We start from the raw sequence: 22,700 nt of genomic DNA on the forward strand, positions 1-22,700 counted from the left end.
ACCGCCTTCCTGCTCGTCATGTTGGATTCTGCAGCTGGTGAGGAGCGACGCTGGCCGATTTAGAAGGTTCGAGGTATTCAGAGGAAACAAAAATCCAAACAACTGGCGCTGTGTTCGAATTGTTAATAGATAAATGTCGTCGGGGCTGGGAGGCATCTTTAAAAAAGGGAGGGCTGAAAGAAAAAAAAAAAAAGGCTGTTTGATTCAAAAGCTTGACACATTCCTTTTAGCGGCGGATTAACAGCCCCTCAGATCTGCGCCCGTGTCTCTAATGAGAGAGGGTGTTCAACCGCTCACGTTCGGTCACGAGAAATCAATTTAAACAAAACACTGGATCCAATTCCCATTGCGGCTGCTGTGATGCAAAAGAAGGAGGAGTGTTAAAGCCCCAGTGTGCAGACGCTTGAGTTTCAAAGACTGGGACCGGACCCAGGACACAGTTCAACTGCTCATGCCAACCTCCTTTCATCTGCTAACGTGTACGCGAGGGAGGCAAAACGTTTCCACGAGGGTAGATATCTGGGGCAAAGTTCGCGAGTTCATTTTATTTCAGCGCCGGCCGTGGCATTTTAAGTAATCTTATCAGGCTTGGATGGACCTGCAGAAGTGGGGGTGAAGGTAAAGAAGCAGGGGGTCAAAGAAGGTTGGGGGATTTAAAAATTGCTAAATGTTCTTTTCATCAGGGGAGTGCTCCTAGGGGCTGGAGGAGCTGGAGCAGCTGGAGGACAGAAACCTCAATTTCCAGACTCTATTCTTTCTCCAGCACAGTTGCCAAGATAAAATGTTGGCAGTCAATTTGTCTGCGGTCACATTTGTCCAGGTCACAGGCTATGCGCCATATTGACATTGATATCGTCTAATCGTATTCAAATTTATGACCTCAATGCAGTGTCATACAGGGTTTCAACATTTGTTGGAATGAAACTACTGAATACTTTTAAGGAGACCTCCGGACAGTTTCGCGTGTTTTTTGCGACCAAAAAATTCATAAGTCAAAAAGGGTATTTAAAGCCAAAGCATGTTGTTGTCTTAACCCCAACCAAGTGTTTTTTGTGTCGAAATCAAACCAGACAATAAGCACAATGTTGTCGCAGCATAAAAACTAAAGATTTAAAAACCTATAGAAATTCAAAGTTGCAACAGAAAGAGATGTAAAGTTTCTGAAGCGTACATTGCCGCCATTTATTCTAGAGGTTTGACTGTCTAATCAGTCTTGGATTGACCTGCAGAATTAGTGACAAAGAGGCTGTGAAAATCAATTGTAAAATGTTCTTTTTCATCAGAGAACCTCTCGCTGGTGAATAGTGGGAGGACAAAAACCTTGATTCCAGACTTGAGATTTGTTCTCCAGATTAAAGGATAACGAATGCTCCCTTGAAGAAATAAGTTAATGCAACACTTCTTTAATTTGACTCTGAAGAAAAGCCTTGTCAAACAACTGAAGGAGGGTTTAATATATTATACAGTTTCATTAAACATATATACAACTCCCCAAGTTTGCTGAATAAACTTGAACAGCGGTATCAATCCACAGATGTGATGCTTCAGCACATGGCGGATTCCGGATTCATCAGGCGCACAGCCTCCACTCCACTTTATTTGTGTACAGGACCCCGTTGATCAAAGATGATGAATAACGAATCTAAAGGAGGGGAAATTAGCATGAAAAAGTCCCTGCTTTCCAACTGATGCATAAAATATCTGCACTTACTTTAATGAGCGGCGATAAAAGTTGCCACGCTGTGCGGTGGGCAGCATCTTGATTGATGCTGCACATTAAGGGCACGCCGCCGTGCGTGAGCAAACATCACAGCAGCCTTGTCAGCCCATTGTCCCCGACTACCTGCCTGCAAGGACTCTCTATCGCTTCTCCTGCCATTTTACCTGCCAAACTACCTGCTCTCGAAATCCCTTTTCTTGTTTAGCCCGCTCGCTTTTTTCTTGCCACTCAGATGTTCTGTCTGCGCGACATTCCTTGCATATTCCCTTCTCCCGTCTCTCCCTCTCCGAGATAAAAGCCGTCGTTCTCTTCCCTCCAGCCTACCTCGCTACCAGACAAATAGCTCCACTTGTTTCAAAAGTGGCCACAACAGAAGGACAATGATAAGAGAGCTGTCTCCCAACTGTCATTTCCTCTGTCTGCCCCCGCATCTCACATCACTGTAATTGACTGCAGTGTATCTGGAAGTGCTATTGTTCCCCAGGATACCCAAGAGTCTTGTCAGGAATTGTAGGGTGGCTTGTCATTCACTGACCTCGACATATTTCAGTTCTGGTGGTATTTCGGAAGAAAAAAAAAAAACCCGCTACGGGGCGTTTGACGCATGCGATCATTTCTCGGTACCCAGAGACAGTTGTTAATTCGGCCCCCGGTTAAAGGACGCCGAGGATCGCTGGTGAGTCGCGTAAATGAGGGCGAAGAGAACCTGCCTGTCTTCATTTCTCATTCACTCAGCTCCGCTCCTGCCGCAGTTTATAAAGTGAGTGATAAAACAGGCATGTCACACTCTGTTACCCTACCCACCAGCACCCTGTTAACCCCCAAGTGAGCAGGCCGCATGTTTGCCGGTAAAACGTACCGCCTCTCTCCGCTTTTACGTACAGTCGCACAACTCCTCACCTCTGTCCTTAGCCTGGCAACTCCTGAATATTCAGTAGGAAGCTCCAGAGACAGGGCCGGGGATAGAGATATCCGGGCAACTCTCCGTATTGTGTGTTAAAGAAATCTGTCTTGATCTCTCTCTCCACTAATGAGTGCCACAGCCCCGGCCCCGCTCTCCAGGACCTTATTAACGCTTTTTTTTTTTTTTATTGGTTATTCCGCAGAGTGCTTAGCCAGCAGGTCAGCTGTGCCACCTCCCCTGAACCTGACCATCAATTTGTATGAGCGGGTGCACTCGTGCCCCGATAGGATGGCGCTGTCAATCAAAACACAGCCACCGAGCGTAAAGGGAGCAGCCGAGCCGGATTTTCAGCCCCTGAAAGTGATTTGGGGGTACAGATTGGTCCCTGAAGTGGGACCTGGTTTCAGGGTGTTTAAAGAGGAAAGTTTTTGTCTGCCAGGGAAGAACGAAGCAGCCAGAGTGGAAGATGTAACACTGAACTCCTCTTGCAATCACAAGGGAAGCTAACACCAATATATTCAAGGATAATAAATTAATATATATATTCTCATGGCAGACTTGTTTACTCACTAGCCTGTCCTTACAGGCCGGCTTGATGCTAACTTGCAGGTTCACCTACAAAAGATGCGTCATCCCTGTAGCTCTGTTTAGACACATTCTTGACTTCCTGATGTCCAATTTACCTGGAAATTATGGCGCAGGTGACACACTGAAACACACTGTGACCTTGAATAAAATTATTCTAGGTTTGAACATCATACTCTGCTGAACAAATTAGATGACAAAAGTCTAGTAGTAGACAATTTAATGTGGAAATGTGTGCATATTATAAGTTTTACCAACAAATGCCTGTGTTTCCTGTAATACAAGCACTGTGATCCTCAGTGCAACATTTGGCAATTTGTCAGCACTGTGAGAGAAACAAATTTTGTCTGGAAAGAAAATGCGACGCAGCACGCTTCATGGGTATTCATGATGACATAACATCTATTTTTCAGGTTTTAAAGCCTGAGGTGAGGACTCCTACAGTACATAAGGTTTTTCTCTCTACGGACATGTGGGCAGCACATCACCGTGGCGGTCAAAAAGAAGGATCCGAGGCATTCTTCTGGCAAAAATGTTTTTAAAAAAGCCTTTTATTCAGATGGCTATTTCATGCTGACATTCTTACAAACACTGAAAATGTTGCATGTTAAAATAAAGCTGAGGAACGACCAATGTTTTGCTGGGAAACGTGTCCAGGAGATCCTGTAGGATTTGCTACATGTTCCAAAGGTTATTATCGAATAAACTGAACTTTCTAACATGATTAAGATTCAGTTCGAACATATGGCAAGATGTCTTTTTCACCTGTAAGTAACTAAACCCACATTTATTGGACTGTGCTGTTATCAGCTGCTCGGACAGTTTACTTAAAAAAAAAAAGAACAGGAGAGGAGACCAAAGACTGCAACCCTCTGCTACATGAAATCTGTTTCACTTTCATTTATTTCCAGTAGATGTGTTTTTGTGAAATGGTGTATTTCTTCTTATAATTCAAGAATTGATTGGAAGTTTTCTTGTTCTATAACCACAACCTAGCATGCACTAAACTTTCACATTCATACTGTCTAGGTTAGACAAAACCTTTTATCTTACATCCAGCTACACACTTGTGCTTTTGGTATTGATATTTCCATTTCACTTGCTTTTTTTTTTTTGACAAGCATTTATCTGCGATGTGCTTTTGTCTGTAGTTTTGTACTGCACTGTCTTTAATGATCCCTTTGTGGGTTGTTTTTACTCTGGACTGTTTGTTAATGTGCTGATTCAAGGCTGTCAAGAGACTATCTGTGTGAATCAACTTGACTGGAATAAAACAAAATACACTAAAATAACAGTAATATCAATATCAGTAAATAGCCACTTATCTTTCTCATTTCAATGATTTCTATGAAAAGACAAATCACGTCAGCTGATAGATGCTCCACTTCTTTTTCCTGCCTGCTCTTTGGTGCTGGGCGGGCAGTGTACAGTGAGTTCATCACTGTTTTTGACAGTGGTGAAGTCTCATTTCCACACAGTTTAATTTTGGCGCCCGTAATTACAGACAATCATCAAACGGTGACACAAACACATTTCTCTGTAGAAGCCAGCTGTGTAGACATTTTTATGTAATATTTTGTTCAAGTATATTAACCACTATGCATTCATTCTAAATACACTACTGAATATGCCGTCAAACTTTTCACTTGAGAAAAATGTGTAAATAGAACTGTATTACATTCATCTATCAGCAAGCTAATTATAACTAATAATAACTTTTTTTTTTACGTAACATACGTAAAAATTCTATATTCTTATAAGGATAAACTGACTTCCAGTTGACGCATATACGTAAGGTGCAACTGTGAACTTGAGCTGTTGGAGATAAAGCTGAAACTCCTCAGAGCTGAGTGAAGTGTACATTTGGCTGTGCATTCATCCGTTCCTGCATCACGCAAACCCTAATATATAAAGATTGATTATTGCAGGGAGCACAATGTAGTGTTAGCTTTTTCTCAAAAAAAAAAAAAAAAAGCGTTTCAGGTCTGAATAATGCAGCTAAAAACGGCTCAGCACACCACGCCACAAACAGCCTGGCAAAATGCACAACCCATCATTGAGTCATGAGGCGCTGACAGATTGGACATAAGGCTGAAGTGAATGACTGTTCCACTATTTGATTTGCTGGTGAAAGTCAGTTTTGCATCAGAGATCTCGCTCCCCGCCTCTGGTTTAATGACGCGTTGGAGCTTTTCATGGCCACCGCGTGAATCAGTTCCTGTCTGGGCTTGTTTTTCCCTGTGTACCTTAAACAACACCAAAGGTTTTCACAGGCGGATGTTTTCATCTTCTGCCTCATCAGCCTGGAGTGTTGATTACACGGGCTGGAAAATGATGATACTGCCTGTGGGCTTGTTGTTCCTTGGCATCTGATTCATTCGGAGGAACAGGAGATGACTGTTTCACAATCAGAGGGAAGTACTGAGATGCAGCGAGGGGCTTTTTATACCCTGTCATCAAGTTCTTCATGAAAGGTAAACAAAAAGGACACATTAGAGGCAAACAGCTGTTAGTCTGCAACAGCAGAACCAAATGATTGGAGGTTTTTTTTTTTTTTTTTTTCCCTCAAGTCTTTTCCCTTGGTAGTCCCTACGGTCTCTTAGCACTGCACTGTTGTACTGTACAACTTGCTACATAAGGAGCACGCCAATTAGTGGCTCTTGCACTCATTAATGTGCTGAAATTGCACAGTAAATAAAAGTTGTGTGATAACATCCCCCGCTAATTCTGCTGCCACGTCGCCATATCCACCATTCCAGACACATCATATTCATAAGAAAAAAAAAAAAAAAACAATAATTGCCTGCCATGAAAACCAATTTGACTTCCTCCACAGGGCAGAATTAAAAGTTGGGCTTAGCAAGGTAATGAAGTATGGCACACGCTAAGTCAAGGATGGAGGCTTTGTCTGAAGTAATCACTTCTCCGGATGCCGTGGCTTGGCTGCGTTTCATATCAACAAGACTGACATATGGAAAAATAATTAAAATGGACGCATTCAACCAATAACAGCTGGCGAGCTGCATTTTTAATACACTATCAAATTTGCATGCCGGCTGTCAATCCTCTCTCCTGACTGAGGCAGAAAATTCCAATCAATCAAGGTGTCGGAGGTGTAATCTGGCTACATCAATGGAAGGATTCTCAATCCGAGGCGCCCGCCCGCCCGCCTGCGCGCCGAGCTTTTCTCCTCTTAAACACACTCCGGCGCAGAGAAATATGTGTGACAACGTGACAGTGATTTACAGTGCAGAGTTTTAGCCGGTGACAGTGAGTGAATAGAAAAGTACACCGCAGTTCTTCTGTGACAAGAGCAATTAATATAAGCCTGCGATTGGGCTTCTGCGTAGGCTAGGAGCGATGATGTGGTGTAGCGTTGCATCACCACTGCCAGCTAACAAGGGGAAAGCAGAGTTGCTCGGCTCCCTCTTATCTATCTTCTGAGATTATGTTTCCAGAGAACTTTTATACAATTACTGGCGACTCTGAAGCTTCAAACTGAGTTCTGCAGTTTTTACACCCAAGGCAGTGTAACGGCGCAGTCCCATCTGACAGCAGCACACTCTAACACACAACAGATCAGTGAGCATCCTCATTAGTTTGGCTCAGTTTGACAGAAGCCTCAACCTTGCTGCCTCCTAATTTTGGACAAGAGGACAACAGAATACACAGGAGCAAAAAGTCGGTGAGGCGGGGCATCGATCTGGACAGATGGCTGAGGGGACAGGAGCAAGGTGCGCAGCTGTGCATGCTAAATAAAGTTTAGCATTACTAAGAGATTGTCACTCTGGGAAAACACTAGGCTGGAGTAAAACAACTTGGAGGAATTTTGAGAAGGAAAAAAAACAGAAGTAGCAAATAAAAGTGACCCTGTGGGTTTGTGCAAAAAAAAAAAGAAAAGAAAAGAAAAGAAAGACAGAGAAAAAATAAAGCTTGTACTCAGAACTCCCAGCTCTGCAGTCAGTATTCCTCGTGTTCATCACTGTGGAGACAAACCCGGGACTTTGAGCAAAGGGAGATCATGCAGGGAACAGATGGCCACCCACCTTCACACTACACCTGACTCCATACAGGGAGAACACAGAAGGCTTTGGTGGGAGTCATGAAACTGCAAAAAAAAAATTCGATGTTCTCACACAGAAAGCCTGTCTCTGCCGGTCTGTAAGCTGGTGTGGACTAAGAAGACACAGTGTGCATGTGAATGAAATGGAAAGAAGCTCACTCGCTCATTTTGTGTGCGTCTCGGTGCCCTCCCTTCTCCATTTCGCAACAAGCTGATCATTCATTCAGCATGGTACAGCAGAAGGAACTGCTGATTTAGAAGCGGCGCTGATGCTGACTTCTCCCTAAGCAGACGCAGTTTTCAGAGGCTCATGTGAAATTCATGTTTTGACGTGAGAAGAGGATCATTCTAGAGGTGATCGGCTGGTCATTCATCTCTTCACGTACTAGCTCGCTGTGGTCGTTCCTTTATCCGTAACCTCACACTGCTAACTAAGCTTCACTTGATACATTGCTTGTCCTGCGTTCCTTTACAATATAATCTACGTTTATCACTTTTCAAAATCTGTTTAGAATTAGTACACAGTATGAAATCAGGGCACGGATGAAAACAAGTTTATGACCCCTCTTTAAAGGTTGCTGAAAGGCATTTTGGGAAATGCAGGACACCACTAACTGAAGTAGAATTACACTGAAGGGAAGGTCAGGACGCCAGAAAGGTGCATTAGAACAAACAAACTCTTGGGCTGCAGTGCGAGAGGTTGGACGTTAGTTTCCCTCCCCAGCGCTCATGGCAGATCTCATTTAGAGTTCAGCACAGGGTTGTTTTGTACCCCGCCACACAGATGTGAAGCATCCAGCTGCTCTGACCTCACATCTCCTCCCCAAGGGCTGTGCTCCGACACACACACACACACACACACACGCAGACAGACACACACATACACAGCTTGCCATATAATTAACAACCAAACACACTTTGTGCCTGTGTAATTAAGCAAAGCAAGAGACGCCATACCAAAGCCAGAGGACTGCATCTTGACTCCTGCACCTTGTTCAGTCAGTGTGGCGAAAAAACAAATGTACTAAAAAGCAACCGAGATGCCGCAAAGGAAACAACATCTGTTTCCAGGTTTCAGGTGGAAACAGGATTTTTCCACTGGCCGCCCCGCTGAATATATATTTGCATACTTTTTTTTTTTCAGCGTTGTTACTCCGAGCCAGAGCAAACCAAGCTGTGCAAACCTCTTCAAAAATAATGAAGCTCGGTATGATTTAAATTCAACCGGACTGTTTACTTGCTGTTAACCTCGGCATGACTCCTTCTCATCACTGCGAGTTCACATCGGCCCACAGGTTCACCGCTCGGGACGCTGAAACACATCCACAGGTTTTTGATAAATTGGACGCCGGGTCAAGTGAAGGATCAAGTGATTTACTGACTATTTGTGAATCGTTAAACTGGAAAGAGAAGTGACAAAAAAAAAAAAAAAACGCAGAGCGTACTGCAGGTACGAGCAGTTTTTATCCTTCAGTCGGTCATGGAGAGAAGCAGCACATTATGTAGCTGAAGCCATTCTGCTTTTGTGGATATGGAGTGTGCTTACAAAGAGACGATGAGAGAGCGGGGGAGGCTTGGTTAAACTGCTCGTTTCCCACAACCACCCTGAAGTGATTGTACACTGGCGAAATGCTAAAGATAAAACCAAGCAGCAACAATACCCGAACCAAAACTTCAGGCCAGTGTTTCATTGATTTTTAGGATTCATTCCACAGTAATACCCGCCCCTGGGCACAAGACAGTCAAACATCGACGTTGAAAAGAAGAGTGTTGTTAAAGAACTGAGGCATTTGAATGCGCTTCATGCACTTCTTTTTTTTTCTTTTTTTTTTGTATGAACATTTGAGCGTCAGCAGACCTCTCCAAGAGCTCAGTCTGTCACGTTTCATTTGATTTGCGGCAGAGGAATCAAAGGCTGTCCGCTGCAAGAAAACACAGATTTGACTGCACGGATGCAGAATGCTAAGCCCTACCGCATGCTGTTCCCCACTACAGTGTATAGCCAGAGATTTCCGGAGTACTGCTGGAGAATCTATTTAAAAGAATCAGGATTCGTAAAACCTAATCATTTTTTTCCTTATTACTCATCTCTGGTGGAGACGCAGGGTTGCGGCTGCAAAATATCAGCAGGGTATTTTTTTTTTTTTTTTTTTTTTTCATGCCTGCCTATGATACCATTGTGAAATGGACCCCCTCTGGGGATGAAAACAAACGGCGCAAAAAAGCAAGGAGAAAAAAAAAAACAGCTAATTTCATGTAAACATAAATACGATGGTTGCTCATTAGAAATAAAAGTGGAGAGAAGCTTCTGGGCCCCTGCGGTTTTTTTGTGCACTCGGAAACAAAGCCGGGATACTAAAACAGATGAGTGTCTGCCGGTGGGGGGAAAAAAAACCACTCACGCCCGCCGAGCAACACATAAATCTGAACTGGTATTTATTAAAGCAACGACAGGTCATCAGCTGCTGTAATTAGGATGATGAACAGGAACTCAGCGGGCTTTGAGAGCAAAGAGGAAGAGTGGGAAGACTTGCGCAGCAGTGGTACCAGATTACATTTAAATCATGTAGATTTTTACTAAAGCAGGCAGCCACAGTGAAACATTACAAGCGCTCTCGCTCCGGCACAAACACATTCAATTAAGCATTCGAAAGCTGTATCAGGTAAAGGAGCTCGCCTCGCAACCCCCGCGAGGTGACACACTCTCTCTCTCTCTCCCTCTCACTCACACACACACAGGGTCGGGTTTGTGGAGCCAAAATGGATGGGAATAAATCACAAGAGCTCGGCCAACATGGCTGCATACTAATCAGTGTATTACCCATGGGAAAACTCTGCCCCCGGACTAATGGGTGTATGTGTACGTGTGTGTTGTGGATGAGCGTGTGACTTGGGAGTCACCTTCTCCACCCCGGCGTCGCCCATCAGCGGCAGTAAGTGTGTGTTTGCTTGTATTTAATTGCGAAAAGCAGAGGCAGGAGTTCATGTGAATTGCTTGGAAGGGAAATTGAATCTGGAAACATTTCACCTCCGCCTGTGTCTCGTTGTTGATCACTGCTGTCGCAAGCGGAACGTTTACGCGTGCTGCTTTAGCATTCAGCAGGTATACGGCACAGCGCCGGTAGATTAGATAAGAGTTAATTCAATCTCCTGTGAGGGAAAAGAGAAGAAAAGATGGAAAGAAAGAAAAGGTACTTTACCTTTGGGATGGCCTCGACCCAACGTCACAAAGCCAGAGGAGATGAAGTTGTGTAGATCAGCGCCTCCGCTGCTCCGGACACTCTCCTTTCCATAGTGGAGGCCTATTTACCCACACACACACACGCAGGGCCACCACACAGGAACATACACACATTTATGTGGAAACACACAGGGATGGTGCATACACACACACACACACACACACACACACACACACACACACACACAAAGACACAGACACACACAGTTTTAGTATTCTGGTCAGTTCATCATTAGCAACAACTCAAACAGTGGAGATAACGATCTAAAGCAGCACTAGAAGATTAAATAGAAACGTTTAGGCCAGACAAAATGATCACACAGTTTCAGAAATGATCTCGGAGACGCGTCATTGTGAACTGAACCCTAGCGATGACAACGCCACCAAAAACGAGTCAGGGCTCAAAGTGGCGTGACATGAGAGAGTGGAGAAAGGTTCGACTTTATTCAGGCGTCATTCTGTCACGCTGGAGCGACGGCTCGGAGACTCCAAGTTTATTGTTTCAATGAAATAAAGCCACAGTTGTTTTTCTACCTCAACTGCTCAGCTGCCCCCTAACTTCAAACAACATGGAGGAAAAGCTGAGAGTCGCGGCCAACAGCTTCCCAATTCTCTATCATGGAATTTTTAGGGGCTGCCAAGGCTTGAATAATAAAGAATTTGCATGGAACACGTCTCGCTTGGGAAATGAATTACTGTGGTGTGTCAACATCATGACATCAGAGCGAGTCTTGGACAGGGAGTGCAAGGCAAGACATCTCAGCCCTCAGTCTTACTTTCCTCAAAACTGTCTCACACAATTTGATCAACTTTGGAACTGGAAATGTCTTACTTTAGGGCTGCAAGTAACACTTTTTTGCATTATTGACTGATCTAGAGTTGATTTCTGAGTTTATCAAGCAATTGTTTGGTCCACAAAATATCATTAGATACTAAAAAATAAAAAATAAACAGCGCATCGCAATTTCCAAAAGCCCAATGTGACATCTTCAAATGTCTGAACACTGACATCGACATTACCCACAATTCAACTCAACAGTTAGCAGCATCTCATGGACTGTCAAGCTGGAATGAGGAGCGGGCTACAGAGGTCTGGTGAGCTCACTTCATTTTCTAACTAAACAGATTAAATAGACTGCCTCAAGTGACATCACTCGAGGCAGTTTATTCCGAGAGAGCTGTGTGAAGCTGGATACTTTACACAGCTCTCCCTGGAGACACTGACGGCTTTATACAACTCCCCAACACAATGTGTGAACACACTTTGATGTGTGAAACCGGTGGATATTTACCACATACCATACATGTATAAATATACCATACGATGTGTGCATGACTATGAAATAAAAAATAAAAAAAAATGTATGACTGACATTTTTATTTTTCAGATATTCCTTATTCTGTACCTCATGAATTACAGAATCGTTTTAGCTCAGTAGTCCACTAAAAAACATTTGAATAAAACAGGAAAAAATGTTTTGATGTGGTTGACGTGTGGAGGTATGCAACCATTGAGGTCATAAGGAGAGATTTCTAAGTGCTAAGGGGGCAATCTATAAATGACATAAGGTCACTCTGACATATTTGAAATATGTTCATTACATATATTTCTATTATATATTTGTACTATTACTAAAAAAGGCAAAGTAACTAATCACAAGTAATTGAAAGAACTTAAAATGGTCCATTCAGCTCATCTGGTGTAAGCAAAGTCTTGCGAAGCTGAAGGATCACAGACTGATTTGAAAGGATGTTATGTACACTCTTTTTAAAGCTGAAATCTTCACTGTAGCTGCTGAGCTGAAAGCGCGGTTGATGAGGAGCGTGAGCTTGACCGCAAGGGTATAAATAAAGTCTTTTCAGATCAATTTGGGATCTCTTGATGCTTGAATTAAGCCGAGCATAAGACAAGCTGAATGAAGCCAATTTGTTTTGTTGTTGTTTTTCTTTTTTTTTTTTTGGTTTGTTTTAAATCAAGTCTCCAGCGTCTTCAGTTGTTTAGGAGAATACTGCAATGCCGTTTTGCTGGTCTACAAAACCTCCATCCATCATTTCCATCTGCATGAATGTGAGCAGACTACGACTGAATTTCCTTTTCCTTAAAGAGGTCACAAGCCACAAAGATTGTGGAGCTCTGAGTTGATGACTTGAAGTGATCAAGTTCAGCAGGGCACCAGTTAAAAATAAGAAAAATAGTGTTTGGACGTTTCCATCATGTTCTCAGTGGCCCCAGTTGAGTCTTTCTCATGGCGTCAAATGGGGAACCTCCCCGCGGTGCCTTTACCTCAGGCACAGATAGATGGGAAATGGTAGAAAGTGAAACCATACAAAGAAGCATAGTGTGATGGTACTCAAAAAAAAAAAAAAAAAAAAAGCAATATGTTTCCAACACCCACATACCAATGCACTTTGAACTCAATCACACCTCTCCCTGCGCTGCTTTCATGGCTGCAGATAGAGAATCTGCTGGGGTTATTTTCCCATTCCATCATAGCGGCAATTCACACGCGTTATTGTTGTCTTCTTTTGTCACCTTTGTCATTGGTACGCCGCTCCACGACCCACTGCGACAACCCTTGAATCTGAAAGACCCTTCAAAAGCAATCCCCTCCTTTCCTCCTGCTCCCGTTCCCAGCTCATTAAGGTGAGCTAGCATGAAGAGCCTGCAGGGGGAAGGCTACGCATTATGAATGTATCGTCCTTGATGCAAGGAAAATCGTGACTTTCACCCCAACCATGTGCCGCCGAAATGAGCGGGTGGCGGAGCTAACGGGCGCTGAGGATTCATATGGTAATACCGTTTTAATCAGACTTCTTCACTGGACACCTACAACTCGGAATGACCTCTTGGAGTGGGAAAATGTGAATAATAAGATAATCATATCATGAACCAAGCTGGCTGTGGTGCTGTGTGGCTATCATCGGGGAGGTTATCTGACTCCAAGGTCGATTAAGCTTTAACACAAGCCAGGCAGGGGTAATTTACATGGTATACTGATTTTATGGCATTATCAGATGCTGAACTGCCGGAGTGGACATGGAACTGTGTACATCATCTCGATAAAGTTATTCAGCTGCAGCTCGGCATCACGTGCCTGCATGTATTTATCTTCCTCTCGCCCTGAGGCCTCTTTAAAAAAGACTGCTCTTTAAATGCCATCTTGGCAAAGACATGCCCCTTTTCTTTTAACCCCGGGCCTACCCTCTCATGAAACTAATGGTGCGGTGCAGTAAGTCGGGATCCAAACTAGTTGGTAATTAACTGGCACAAGAAGGAGATGCTGATAGATCCATGCCTTCACACCTGAAACCCTCTCACACACACAGGTGTACACTCAAGGGGCCAAAGGTCCAGCTGTATAATAAGGGGCAATAATGAGATCTAGGGCAGGAGACAATTAGGTGGGGTCTCTCAGATGCTGAGGTTTAACACAGGTGCACTCAGGAGGAGTGCCTCTATTAAACATGTTGATGCAGTCAGCATAGAAATGTTGTTTTAAAACACATGGGTGATGATTATCCGGCCAATGGGGAGCCAGAGAGGCCACAGTGGAGATGTTATAGTGGCACACTTTAAGGATTAATTGAAGAGGTTGCAAGAAGAAGAGGGATGTGTTTGATCTGTGTGTGTGTATGTGAGTGTGTGCGCGTGTGTATGTGTGTGTGTGTGTGTGTGTGTGTGTGTGTGTGTGTGTGTGGCCGTGTGTGTGCGTGTGTTTGTGTCTGTGTGTGGCAGTGGTTGAAGCAGGGAGGCTCACTGAATATGATGTTATAAAAGTGCCTTTTGGCAAATTATTACAGTAATTAAATCATTGTTTTGTTATTTAGGCAAAAAAAAACAACTTTTTGTCTGGCTAACACACACACACACACACACACACACACACACACACACACACACACACACTCACACACACACACACACACACACACACACACAGGCTTTAAAAATATCTGAAGGTCATGTCAAAGCTGCTAAATAGCTGGAAATGTTGTTCCATCATCATGACCTCTAATTGTCCACAGCAGCTGACCTTTAAGCTCGGGTCTGTGCACATCACAAACCAAATTAACTGGCTGCTCAGGTCCTTCCAGTACTGTATTGGAGCTCAAACACATATATGGGGTTTGGCTCAGCTCGGTTTGACTCGGCACGTCAGCCCAGCGCAGCCTAACTAACTAATGATGAGCTTGTCTTAAGTAGTTTTCAAAGGAACGGCTGTAAAAACTCTTCCTCACTTCTGGATTATTGGAGATAAGATAGTTCTATAAATTCTTCACGCAACAAGTCCCATGTCACAATATGTTATTTAAAAGATTTTGGTGGGAAACAGCAAAATCGGGAAAATGGTGTGTTTTCACCGGCGAAATAACGCGAATCCCAAAACGGCTGAAAGCGAACGTGATGAAACAGTAAAACGAAGCAGATTTCCGAAAGTACAAAAAAGGGACACGGGAGAGAAACCACAGAGATCCAGGTAAAAGCCAAACCTGTACTGAGAGTTGAACGCAGGCGCTTTTGAAAACATCTTTCTCGCTGCCGCCCACTTGGAAGCCAGGTGGGCGCGCTTTGGCCCTGCTCCAAAGAAGGTTCGTCTTCAGCTTGGCCTGGCTCAACTCCGGCAAAACTGGTGATGCACACGCAAGTCAGTGGCCAAAAGTTCCAGTGGAAAAGCCCCAGTAGCTCTGGCTAAAGACTCTCCAGCCTCTGCCTGAACATCCACTCCAACATCGTCATTCCTCTCATTGTGCTTATTCTGAGTCTTCTGCTGCAGTGAACGCAGCCCCATAACTCATAATCCAATTTACCTATATACTTTTTTTTTCTTTTTTTTCACACAGTGCTGTACGGGAGTAATTGTTTTTTCCTCTGGTTTCTGTTGAGTAGACTGAGACAGAGGAAAGAGCTACTCTCTGCACTACCTGAAAACTATATTTCATCATTCTGCGCATTAACAAAATGTCAGGGAGGAAACCAAGCAACACTTTTCAAAAAAAAAAAAAAAAAAAAACAGAAAGAGAGGCAAATCTTTGCCCGTGGTGTGCGGTAAATAAATCAACTTCATCTGAAGAGAGCTGTGGGCCAAACTGCATTACTCAGAGAGAGCGGTTATTGTTTACTTTAACCAAAGGCGAACTCCTGCAAAGGTATCTCCTCCCTTTCAAGGTCTGCTCCTTGTTGTGGCTGTGGGGCGCTCTGTGTTTACACCCCGACCTAAAAGAGGATCTGAGCCCAACAACAATGCAGAGTGGATGTGAATAAATATAGCAGCACTTCTGCTGGTATCATATTATGCTGTCTGTTCTGTTTTCGCTTTAGGCTCTGCTTTTTTTTTTTTTTTTTTTTTTTTTATAAAGGAATATATAAAAATGCTGGGAAGTTTTGCACCAAGGGTACCGTGTCACCACACAAGGCCTGCAGTGTAAAAAAAAATAAAAAATAAATCAGCATGTATTTTTAGAATTGAGCCCAAACAAAACTCTGAGGATGAAGAAAAAAAAAAAAACACTTTGGTGAGGAAGTGATTACTTCTGAGAGCAACTGGCATCATTACATGTCGAGGATCAAAGAGAAACGGATGTTATTCCCTCTCTTGACATGAATTGATAGGATCCTCTCGGGCCCGTTAGCCACTCGCTTTATGAGGTCTCTCCACCTGATTTCTCAAAAGGCCTCTGGACGTGAAGTGCCATTCTTAGCAGTGACAGCTCCAGCAGAGGACCCCTCTCCTTAAGAGACCTGCCTCCCTGTGCCAAATGCCCATTTAGGTGCACATGAATATGCATTTTCTATGAGAGCGAGTGTTTTCCCTCTACACAGCACCTTGGAGCCTGTTCGGGCATCGAGCGGAGCTCCCAATTTATATGCACACATTAAGCACGCTTTCACCCGGGCTGTCACTGCCTTTCATGTCCAACCCCGTCAGGACTGCTGTGGTCCCTGATGGGGTGGGGGTGTTCGAGGGGGGGTTGGGCTTGGCTGGGGAAGACTGAGCGGAGCCGGCTCGAGTTGCAGTGATTGTGTGCAAGTAGGAAAAATAGTTGCAGTCAAGCAGAGCGTCAGATAGGCTGATTAAAATGATGGCCAACCTATACCGAGTAGAAATGCATGCAAGGTCACGCCGAAGGCAGCCCGCCGTGTGCATCCATGCATCAGCGGTGTCCCCTGCGTGGCCGGCTAGTGACCGTTAACTATAGACTGATACAGTGTCTGAGCAGCAGAGACACTAAGTGAATGAACGCAGACTGCGGTCGCAGCGAGCACTGAGCTACAGGAGAATGTTCCCGGCAAGGATTTGATGGATAGAGATGTGGCAGAAAGGGGCCAAGTTTACATGACATCTAAGAGTCTGTAAACCCAAATCAAGCTGGAAGTGTGCACAATCTATTATTTAGATACGTAGATGCAGACATATTTTTGCCGTCCTGTTGCTCAAGTCAACCCGAACAACTACATGTACTGTATCAGCTGCTGTTGGGCCTTCAGAACTTCTCAAATGCAGCTCCAGTTCCAGTCATATGCAGCAGAGGCCTCCTCCAGACACACCTCCTCGACCAAGGTGAAGGTATCTGGAGCCTGATATACCAGAGTATCAGGAGTTAATCAAGTCATGTTTTAAATACTGTACTAGCGTGTAAAAGGAGCTCTGAAAAAAGGCTTCTAGTCCTGGAACATCACAAACAACGCCGGCGCAGGACCATCATTGAAACTGACCCATCTAACACATGTTTGACAATGTGAAAGGGTTCATTTTAATTGGAACCATGCTTTCCTAGACCTAAGCAAAGTAAAAAACGGTGAAGGCAGAGAAAATACAAAGTGAAATGAATAATGTTACGATATATTCCAAACAGGACTCTCCTGCGGGAGAGTGGGAGACCCTTATGTAACCCACACAACTACAGCGCCTTGCTCCAGATGTGGGTGTCGCCGCTATTTCCTCGCTTGAAATGATGGTCCAGGAGCAAAATCAATTATGACACTCTAGGAGCAAGATACACTGCAACTAAGTACATTTACTCAAGTACTGTATTAAAAAATGTTTGGGGCACTTGTCCTTGGGTTCATTTTCTGTTACTTTGCACTTCTACTACTTCTAAATATTGTAGTCCACTGGATGCACTTACTGTGCAGATTGCACGCTGCATCAGAACCAAAGCCGGGCATTTTGAAAGTACGTTATTTCACAGGCAGCTGGATTTTAAAAAAAAACGCTGATTTGGATAATTAGAAAAATGTCAGATATCTGATCCGATAAACGGCCACACGGCTCGTCAGTCAACCCATAGCATGCAACAAGACTGCCAAAGTTGGCCCACCATAAGTTTTGATTTGGCCCTCCAGATGAAAAATAAAATCAGTGCAAAACCTAATTATGAATGAGTTTTCAGAATCTGAACAAGGCGACAGAGCTGCGCTTTGAGCAGGAAGTCAGTCATTCGGGGAATTGGGGTCCTAGTACTGTGTAAGCCCTGAGAGGCGAGAAGAAAAAAGAAAATGTCACCTTACAAACACAAGACGGAAAACAATTTAGATCAGATTTTGGGTCACTAGATTTTTTTTTTTTCTGATTTGCTTTCAGTGCTTCTGTAAAGCACTACTTTCATCTCATCAATACAGTAGAATAGGTGGTGTCTCTTTGCTCTTGGTCGATGATTAAGTTCCAATTTATGCCCTCCAGGAGAAAAAGTCCAAACACCCCTGGCATACCATATATGCATACGTGTCATACGTATATTTGTATCTGTAATAAGGACACATTCTAACATGATGTTTTTACTATTACTCAGGTATGATTTCACGTACGCCACATGTTGGTGCTTTAACAGCTGCAAGATCATCATCCAAAGTGTGAAAATATGTTTTTATTTCACATGCTGAAGCTGCGCATCTTCCTTTTTTTCCGCCCCCCCATCTCAGCAACTCCTTTGTGTTTCTAAAACATCATTTTCTTCCACCTGTCTTTGCCTCTCTTGATCTGATAACACTTGCTTCGCCCCAAACACCCTGCCGGCCTTGAGCGGCTTCTCCTGGACTCCGGTATCCTTCCAGTTTTTTTTTTTGGACATGTTTTGCGATTTATGCTTCCTGTCTGTTCTCCGGATCGCGGGGTTAAATCACGCCGTGCGCTCGGTGTGCGATTCGCCCACTGAATGACTGAGAGGTCATCACTTCCAGCCTGTCAGAGACTGCGGGGCCGCGCCACCTTGCCAGCCTGTAATTATCTCCACTCGCAGGCCCCTGTTTTTCTCTGTCGCTCGCTCCCTCGCACTCTCTTGCTCAAATCGGATGATTACTGGATGTTAACATTGGAGATTACACTGCTGAAAGGGTGAGCACAGTGGGTGCTCTTTGGAAGGGAATGCAGCATTTTTGCACAGAAATGATGAATGTGTCGCAGTTGCTTCCCACAGACAACACTGAGCGATGTGTGCAAAGGGCTAAACTGCTGAAATGTACCGCTCGGCTATGTTTGACCAACAGTCATGACACCGAATGCTTGTGTGAGGCTTTGAGTATTGAAAAAAAGAGAGAGGAGAACTCTTACCGTGGTTGGATTTGGAGGTGTGCACAGGCGTGTAGTGGTTCTTGGATGAGGTTCTGACTGGTGTGTTGTCTTTGGGTGAGCCGTTCATCGCTGCGAAATTCTCACAGTCGTATTGCGATATGGGGATGGGCCCCTGCTGCCTCAGAATGTCTGCAAGGGCCCTGCAAACCGGAGAAACAAGGGGTGTTAATACTGCAGCAAAACTGCGTTTCGCTTCTTGTACACATTTCCTCTTTGGGTGCAGCTGAACCGAGTTAGACATGAAGTGATAGCACGTCTGTTTTCTGCACGCCGAATGGCTGCTAATTGTTAAGACTGTGTTGTGCTATTATGAGTAATTCAGGCTGCTCTGTTTCTTCTACTTTTCTCTCTTTTTTTTTCTTTCTTTTTTTTTTTCCACGTCTGGGAACATGACGAATGTTCATTTGCAAGAGAAACACCGTTGGATGCACGAGTATCTCGTCTAATTGGGTTGAATTTGAATGTTTTTCAGACCGCACCAGGTGCATATGGAAGGATGGAGCCCTCAAGGGGGGGGAGAGTGGAAGAGAGGGAGAAGCAATCACGATGAAAGAAAGTTCAAAAAGTGTTTGTTTGCTTTTCCTGGCATCGCTTTTGAAAAGGGAAATCAAATTACTTTTGCGGCACTGCAGCAGCTCAAAGCTTTAGCACGACAAATGCATCGCCGATGTAACCTTTGCTTTTAAATTAATATTTTACCCCCCCCCCTTGCCGTCTCTTCCTGTTACTTATTGAATGTGCAGTGGTGCATGCATGTCACCCGACCTTGATACAGCCCTAACGTTAACACTATCCATTATTCACAGTCTTAAGATTGCTCAAGTGTTGAATAATGCATCCAATAAAAAAAAAGCTATTCAATCTTGAGGAAATAATGTGTGTCAGCATTTGTTCACTGATGTGGCTACAGCCTACAACATGTGGTCCACTCATGTATGATAACTCTCATATGGTAGAGCCCCAGGAGGAGGCAGGAGGCAGGAGGCAGGAGGCAGCAGAGGAGGTGATGTGCAGAGGGTGGAGCTGGGTGGGGTGGGGGGGGGGGGGGGGGGGGGGTGGGGGGGTAAGACTGATGGTAGGTCACGAAGGATGATGTTTGACAGCCTTGACACGGTGGCCTCCTGAGTCAGATATCTGAGCCACAGTTCCATTCAAACATGAGCGACGCCATTTTTAAATTAAAAAAAAATAATAATAATTTTCTATCCCAGCAAGTGAGGGCAGAAAGAAAGATTTCTATGATTCTATGTTGGCCATCAGTCCTTCTCACTCCCACACGTAACAGATGCACACACACTCTCTTCCTGAACACACTACCACAATCACTGGTGATGGCTCTCGTTCGACTCCTCCGTAATTATTTTGGGCTTGCACGGTTTTAACATCTGCTGCGGATCTGACAGAAGAACCTGATCTGAAAAGTGCTCATCAGCCTGGCTTCAGATAACAATCTGTTAATTAAGTGAGACATACCAGCAGCACCATTTCTGGTCCATTATGTCTGATGCCAGGGAAACACACTCTGACCTCAGCCAAAGATAGAATTCTTGTGATGTGTAGTCTATAGTGCATCAGTGTCTGCTGCATTTGTCATGACTCTAGGCCTGTTTCTGACATGAGTCTTGACCTTTGAACCCTGTCAGTCTGTCCATTCTGTACACAGCACGTGTAGGTAGAGGCAACATGAAGCAGAGAACATGTGTGCTGCACAGACACAGACACACACACACACACACACACACACACACACACACACACACACACTGCATGGGATTTCAGACTCTCTCCACACTCACCTGTGTATATTCATTTCCTGAGGCGGCTCTGTGGCTTTGTCGTACGCAACTTTGGCCGACACTCCCAACACTATGATGAAGGCTATGATCCCACAGGTGATATAGACCGCCGTGTTGGTCTGATCCATGCTCGGATCGTACGTTTCGCCGGTCGGGATGGGCGACGGGGCGGCCGTCACCACCCACACCGGCGTTTGGTAGTTCGTGCAGGCTTTCTGGTCCAGCCGGTCCTTCTTGTACTCGCAGCAGAAGCGCAGGTAGCATGTGCCGCAGCAGTACCGGTGGTCCGTGTTGTTGCACTCGAACATCTTGTCATACTGTCCGCTCACGTCGTAGTAGCCCAGGCAGGTGTCGTGGTTGCTGGCGGGCGCCGGCTGCGGGGTCTTCGGCGGGACGACCGTGGGCACCGCGGTGGCTTTGGGAGGCTTCTTGGCCGGCTGTTTGGGCTTCTTCCCGCCCGTAGCGGCGCCCAGCACGCTCAGCGGGTCCAGGTATATGAGCAGCAACAAAAGGTGCCGTGTCCCCATGGTAGTGAGAGAAACTCTTCAAGTCTTTGTTTTTTGGGGGGGTTTTTTGTGTTGTTGTTGTTTTTTTTTACGGCTTTTCAACTCAGGGCACACATGCAGGGCTTTAGTCTCGTTGAAGTTTCATCACCGAGTCTTCCACTACTCGCTCAGTCGTCTCCTGCGCCGCCGTCATGCTGAATGCAACTCGGTGTGGACCGTTACCAAGGGCATTTCTCTTCCGTTACCATGCAATGGACGAACTGAAGCCCATTGCGACCCGTCGGGGCTCAGCGGCGGGAGAGCACCATATCCTGACCGGGAGGAGGAGGAGGAGGGGGGGGCGGTGTGTATGTGTGTGGTTGACGGGGAGGAGGGAGGCTGCTGAGTCGCTTCGCGTCGCTGTCCAAGGTGCTGGTGCCCGGAGCCCCGGTCGGCTCCGCTCAAGTTAAGAGAGTTGGGCTGGAGGAAACACAGAAGCCAAACAGCGCTCATTAGACATTCTCCTCACGTCAGAGCTAGCGTCACCAATTAACCAGCGAGCCTCTACACACGTCCGGCGAACTTGCCTCGAGACCGCAGTCGCGAGGAACGACCGCGGCCGGGGTCGTTTCTCGCGGTCTGCAGTTTTGCACGACGCGTTCAACTTGGCGAAGCGACACCCACACAGCAGCAGCGGCAGCAGTGTCTGACACATGCACGCGTGCTGCCTTAACGTGGAACATCACATTTCTGATCACGTTTTTCAACGAAAATTCAAATCTAACTTTAACATGCTTTTTTTTTCTTTTTTTTTATGTTTTTAATTTCTTTTCTTTTTTTTCTCTAATATTCAAAGGGTGGCAGAGTGGGAAAAAAAAGGCAGCCTACCTCAGTTAGGATACCCGCTGGGGAGTTGCTCTCTGTCAGGGTCTCCGAAAAGTGAGGAGAATATCAGAGCTCTGAACCATTCTCTCTCTCTCTCTCTCTCTCTCTCTCTCTCTCTCTCTCTCTCTCTCTCAGTGTGTGTCTCTCCCTCTCCCCCTCTCTCTCTCTCTCTTCTTCTTCTCTCCTCCTTCTCGGCTCTCTCCCTCCCTCCCGTCTCTTACATCACTTCAGTGCTGGCGTCAGAACTCAGCCAAGTATCGGTAAATTGCAGCCCTCTCCTCCTCCTCCTCCTCCTCCTCCTCCTCCTCCGAGCAAGCCTGGTTATAGGCATTAACACTTGGAAATTAAATGGCTGCTACAGACCTCTGTCCGCACAAAACAGGGGTTGCTCTTCCTCCCTCTTCCTCTCTGCACCTCTCCCCGTTCACTCGCGTTCACAGTCCCTCGACCT

At 45.0% G+C, this 22,700-nt stretch overlaps 1 protein-coding gene across 16 annotated transcripts in view; it reads right to left on the reverse strand.

Annotated features, from left to right (window-relative positions):
- Positions 1-22,376, reverse strand: part of LOC119010272 (protein shisa-6) — a 65,034-nt gene extending 42,658 nt beyond the window's left edge. For all 16 annotated transcript variants that reach the window (XM_037082280.1, XM_037082279.1, XM_037082275.1 and 13 more), the window contains exons 1-4: positions 22,253-22,376; positions 20,880-21,844; positions 19,063-19,223; positions 10,473-10,574 (exon numbers count right to left, since the gene is read on the reverse strand). In XM_037082280.1, coding sequence (XP_036938175.1) covers positions 10,473-10,574; positions 19,063-19,223; positions 20,880-21,406 — 790 coding nt within the window. In that variant the 5' untranslated portion in view covers positions 21,407-21,844; positions 22,253-22,376. The remainder of the gene's footprint in view (positions 1-10,472; positions 10,575-19,062; positions 19,224-20,879; positions 21,845-22,252) is intronic.
- Between the last annotated feature and the right edge of the window lie 324 nt (positions 22,377-22,700).

This window comes from Acanthopagrus latus, chromosome 20 (genome assembly GCF_904848185.1).
Source record: "Acanthopagrus latus isolate v.2019 chromosome 20, fAcaLat1.1, whole genome shotgun sequence".
Taxonomy (NCBI): Eukaryota; Metazoa; Chordata; class Actinopteri; order Spariformes; family Sparidae; genus Acanthopagrus; species Acanthopagrus latus.